We start from the raw sequence: 5,758 nt of genomic DNA, 5'->3' as shown, positions 1-5,758 counted from the left end.
AAAAGTCAGCAATCCTCAATTGTCAGCACTGTAACAACTGAGTGTCTGATTATTTCTACCTGCTCCTCCCATACACCAAATTTCCTCAATACTGACAAAGTGCATGTACTAATCATAGACTCTGAATGCTGAATTAAGCAGAAAAAGAAAAAAATATATATAAATTAGGTTGGTATTTCTTGAGGGCATCAGTAGAAAACACCGATTTCAAATAATTTTGATTAGAAAATTTTACTTCACAATCCTTTTCCAGATCACAGATATTCATAATTAAAAAGTGTATGGAATTGATGTCATGTCAGCTGTTTTGCCATCAGCATCACAGAGAAAGAAGAAACAACAAAATATGATGCAGAATTCACTCTCCCAATGATTGTCATTGAACTATTACATTAGTAAACATTCACAGTATGAAGTCTCTTTCAATATATCTCCAGCATATAAAGTAGTGCAAAAAAGCATTCCAGTCATTTTGCCTTTGCAGTCAGACCAGGTTTAACAATTCTCTTACTTCATTTCTTTCATTATTAGACAACAAATGCTGCAATGCCTCCAAAGAGAGTTATAAAAATAAACAATTTCTGGAGGGTCAACAGCCTTTCCAAAGTAAATTTCCAGTTAAAAACAAGCATTATAGATTTCAAGAAAAAAAAAATTTAGATCTATCTTCTGTAGAATATCTTTTTACAATAAATTTACCATTTGAAAAACAATGACTATGGTATCCAATGATTTATGGTAGCTGCTATTAAAGCACTGATAAATAGATAAATGACTACCAAACTTCATTGTTTCTTACATAGTAAATACCTCTGAATGCCAACTTTTACCACAGAGCTGTTTTTAGTGATGTCGACAGTTCATGCACCCACTTTAAAACTGACTTGGTTTTAATAAATTTTTCAGCCTCATGTGCAAAACACTTGCATTCTAATAAAAATATAAAGTCTGAAAATTTATCAGATCTAGCAATCCTTTCCTCAAGTTGTACCACTTACTTGATATGTAATACATGTTCAGCAATGCTTTTTATTCCTATTTAACCATTAAATGGCATACTACTGTATGCTGCAGACTCTTGTTTGCATATTTCGTTATTTTCACTGCACTCTTTAATGCATAAATATATTTGGAAACGCTCAAAACTACACATCAGTTTCCACAGAATTTGAATTTACACAGTTTTTCTTCTCTGACTCACTGCTATTCCCCGTGTCCTGACTTTTAGTCTCCTTTACACAAAGAGATTCTTTAACTCCTTCTTCCATCTCCAAATACTCTGATTTATCCTCTGTGGACGAAGATGATGCGCTCCTAAATTTCTTCAGTAAATTTGTAGGGAGGTAAGGGCAACTGACAGCATTTTGCATCATCTGCGTGTGCTCTTCGTTCTCAGTTTCTCTGTGGTAGAAATAGTTAAAATTGGAGACAATCACTGGCACTGGTAAAGCAATGGTTAACACTCCTGCAATGGCACACAGGGACCCTACTATCTTCCCGCCCACGGTGATGGGTTTCATGTCCCCATAACCGACCGTAGTCATGGTCACTACGGCCCACCAAAAGGCATCCGGGATGCTTTGAAAATGGGTGGCAGGCTCGTCAGCTTCTGCAAAGTAAACAGCACTGGAAAACAAAATGACTCCGATAAAAAGGAAGAAGATGAGGAGGCCAAGTTCCCTCATGCTGGCCCTGAGCGTGTGACCCAGGATCTGCAAACCCTTGGAGTGCCTGGAGAGCTTGAAGATGCGAAACACCCTGACCAGACGGATGATCCTCAGGATGGCAAAGGACATGGCCTGCTGGCTGCCCTGCTCCTGCGCCAGGTCCGTGCCCAGGGTGATGAAGTAAGGCAAGATGGACACAATGTCTATGATGTTCATGACGTTCTTGAAGAAGTGTGCTTTGCTGGGACACGCAAAGCAGCGCACTGTAAACTCAAAGGAGAACCAGATGATGCACACGGTCTCTACAATGAAAAAAGGGTCATTGAAGATGGTGTGCTCCCCGGCGTCCAGGCGGAGAGACTCGTTGGAAAGCCCCTTCCCTAAGCTCAGGGACATGACGAATTCCTTGTCATCTCTGAACTCTGGTAAAGTCTCCAGACAAAAGATGACGATGGAGATCAAGATGACCAAGACAGAGACAATGGCGATGCCTCTGGCTGGACTGGAGCTTTCCGGGTACTCAAACAGCAGCCAAACCTGCCTCTTAAACTCATTCTCCGGCAAAACCTTTTCCTCTTCCTCCTTGACAAAACCTTCATCCTCCCTGAACTTGAGCATGGCCTCCTCCCCAAGCTGGTAGAATTTCACCTCCTCAGAGAAGATGTCAAAGGGCACATTGACCGGCCTCTTCAGCCGCCCACCGCTCTGGTAGTAGTACAGGATGGCGTCAAAGCTGGGCCGGTTCCTGTCGAAGAAGTACTCGTTCCTGAGAGGATCAAAGTACCTGCCCCGCTTGGCTGGGTCCCCCAGCAGGGTCTCCGGGAACTGAGCCAAGGTCTTCAGCTGGGTCTCGAAGCGCAGCCCCGACACGTTGATCACCACACGCTCGCAGCACTCGTACTCGCTGTAGCGGACGGAGCTGTAACCCCCGGGGCCTCCCCCGTCATCGGGCGGCTGGTCCGAGTAGGAAAACTCATCCTCCCCGTAGTCATCGCTGTAGTAGAGCTTCCCTTCCTCCTCGTCCTCTTCATCCTCGTCTTCGTCCTCCTCCTCCTCCTCGCTCAAGTCCTTCAGTATCCTCTCCTCGGAACCACTGAGCGGCAGCAGCTCGGAGCAGGGGAAGGAGGCCCCACACTCCCTGCTGCCCAGGTGGTGGCTCCTCTTCTTGCCCTTCTTCCTCCTCTTGCCGCTCTGCCGGCGGGGCAGGCCGCGCGAGGAGGAGGCCCCGCGGGCCTGCTCCTGGTGGTAGTGGTGGTAGGGCCCCCCTCCGCCCGCCGCCCCACCTTCCACCGCCGCCGTGGCCGCCGCCACGGCCGCCGCCGCCGCCGCCCGGGACTGGGCCAGCCGCTCCCGCTCGCGGGCCCGCGCCTGGGCCGCGTATCCGTAGGGCATGTGGGTGTTGCAGCCGGAGCTGTCGGCGCTCACCATGGCGACCTCCATCCTGCAAGTCTTGTTTTGGTTTGTGGGCGCTCGCCCTGACGAGGTTTTGGGCTATTTACAGCGGGACTTTCCAAGCTGGGAAGTTCAAAGCCATCTGTGTTCGGAGGGCGGTCACCTGCGCGTCGAGCGGGGCAATGTGGTTGTAGCACTGAATCTGCACTTTGGAAAACTACAGAGCCACATCTTCCTGTTCTCTGGAAGGTTTGACACAAACTACTGCTTTGCTAATGAGAAAAGATGAAATTCTCAGATTGGACCAGAGAACAGCTGCGACCTTGTTCTTCCATCCACCAAGCCCCTTTATTTTAATTTATCTCCTGCAGCCATCACAGCTGTACCTGATCAGAATCATGACTGCCTCGCAGGCTATAAAGGCTGCATTCCTCAGAGAAAAAAAAATATATGCAAACCAAAGAGTACCTGTTCTCCACAGATGGTTTTAGCTCATCATTGAAACCAAATGCAAATAGTCTCTTTCCTCATAATTTGTTCCCGGTAATGCTTTGGCCTAGCACACTTACTGTTTAATGTCATTTCTTGGAGAGCTGAAGTTAATTCCAGCCATCGCTTCATTTACACAGTGAGGAGGTCTTTGCAAATCCTTTCTTCAGCCTGTCAACAATGCCTCAAACCTGGGAGCAGCACCCAGGGCATCAGCAGCAGCGGTAAGAGGAGGAGGAGGCGATGGAGGAGGAGGAGGAGGAGATGAAGACTGAGAAACTGGCTCTGAGGTCCCCATAGGACACAAGGGAGTGGATGGGTCACCCTTTGGTTATGGTCATGCAGAAGAAGCACTTAACCTGAGGCACATGCACAAACACACAAAAATAAACAAAACAAAAAGGGAAAAGATTGGATTGTTTTCCTAAAAGGTCACACCGATCAAATGAAACTGTGTCATCTATTACCATGGCATTCAAATCTTCTCCTGCCCACACTATTCACACTTCTACATTACACACACGCCCACATCACATGCACAGAGATTTTGAACGACTCCGTGGGTAAGGATGTGGGTGGGTATGTCACATATATATGGAGACAGATACAAAATCCCCACCCATATAAGCACTTGCATCCATACACAAACATATGCATGCTCCTGAAACACCAACACACATAAACACTAATAAAAATACTGCAACACACAATGCATTCAGGTCTTTGAGCACATATGTGAGAGATACACCTACATATATCCACATGAAACGTTAAAGAATAAATGTATCTAGACAAAGATCTTCTGTTGTATTTGCAGAAACACATCGGATGCTGGCATGTTACATTTTAATCTACAGCAGAACTGTGTTTCGATCACAATGAACATCTCGCTGGATTTAATTGGGAAACGGGCACGTACAATGCTCAGCCAAGTGAAAACACCGTGATATGTCAAGAAAACAACTGCAGGTGCACTGAAGCAACATCTACATGCAAGCACACACACCAAAAAATACACAGCCCCTCACACCCCCCTTTGAAACAGAAACCTCATCTATAGCCACATCTATTAACGCACGAGAGAAGGTGAACACGACTATTAAATGACGCTATTTTTGAAACCGTACCTACGTGCCATGCAGAAGACGACCCTACAAACGCCGTTATACTTACTGATCCTAGGCAGAGAAATAGCAGCGCTGTTCCCGCTGGTGTAAGGACCGGGTGACAGCGGTGCCGAGGGGCTGTGCCGGCTGATCCACACTCGCAGGTGCCTGCGGTCAGTGCGCACCACAGGTTGGCCACTTTTTTCTGTCCCTTCCAGCCGGATGCCGGGGCAGCGAGCCGGGGAGGCGGCGGGGCTGGGCGCACCGGGCACCGCCGCAGCCGCTCCCGCTCGCCTCGGCATTGGCCACAAGGCAACAACGAGCGAGGCTCTCGTCCCCACGGGGAAAACGAAGGCGCTGTGCGTGTGCTTGTCGTGTGCAGGGGCAGGCGCGATCGCCGCTCTCCGCAAGCCCGGCTCTGGCGGCAGGTCTGTCAATAAATCAGCGCTGGCTAATCCGTGCGCGGAGCCGGGCTCCGGCGGGGCTGGCTGCGAGCGGCGCCTGCCCCCGCCACGTCCGGGGCTCAGCCGGCTGCCGCCCGCTCCATCCACTTGTTGGGTGGTCCCAGCCCGGGGGGACGCGGCCGAGGAGCCGCCGGCCGGAGCGCGGAGAGCGGAGCGCGGGCGGGCGCTGCTGGCGGCCGGGGGAGCCGGGAGATGACGGGAGGTGGGAGCGGGGCCAGCCCGCGGCACCGCGCCCCCGGCGCTCCGAGCTGGCCCTGTTGCTCCGGAGCCGCCGCCCGCAGCCGCTGCCGCCGCTCCCGGCCCGCCGCCGGCCCCTGGCGGCCGCCGCCCGCACTGCGCCGCGCACGGCTCGGCTCGGCACGGCTCGGCACGGCTCGGCTCGGCTCGGCTCGGCACGGCACAGCACGGCTCGGCTCGGCTCGGCTGCTGCCCCCGCCTCGCCCCCCGAGCGCTGCTAACGCCGCACTTATCGGAGTCGCTGTGCCCGCGCTGTCCGCCCGGAGCGATGCTGCCAAGCCAAGCCAGCTCCCCTGGGCCTGCCCTGAAGGAAGCGAAACGCTTGGGTTGAGGGTCGCTCGGATCCGGGTTCCAATAAATTCCAACAGATTCAAAGCCAAGCTCGGATCAGCTTTCCCAGAAG

General features: G+C 51.0%; 1 protein-coding gene across 1 annotated transcript; it reads right to left on the bottom strand.

Moving 5' to 3' along the window:
- Positions 1-212: 212 nt before the first annotated feature.
- KCNA4 (potassium voltage-gated channel subfamily A member 4) lies at positions 213-5,402 on the bottom strand. Its single transcript, XM_036384227.2, has 2 exons — positions 4,722-5,402; positions 213-3,907 (listed from the first exon to the last, which is right to left on the bottom strand). The coding sequence occupies exon 2, from the start codon at positions 3,105-3,107 to the stop codon at positions 1,146-1,148; it is 1,962 nt and encodes a 653-aa protein (XP_036240120.1). The 5' UTR covers positions 3,108-3,907; positions 4,722-5,402; the 3' UTR covers positions 213-1,145.
- Positions 5,403-5,758: the final 356 nt, after the last annotated feature.

The sequence above is a fragment of the Molothrus ater genome, chromosome 6 (genome assembly GCF_012460135.2).
Source record: "Molothrus ater isolate BHLD 08-10-18 breed brown headed cowbird chromosome 6, BPBGC_Mater_1.1, whole genome shotgun sequence".
Classification (NCBI taxonomy): domain Eukaryota; kingdom Metazoa; phylum Chordata; class Aves; order Passeriformes; family Icteridae; genus Molothrus; species Molothrus ater.
The sequence above is the reverse complement of the archived record's forward strand: the minus strand, read 5'-3'. Positions and strand labels throughout refer to the sequence as shown.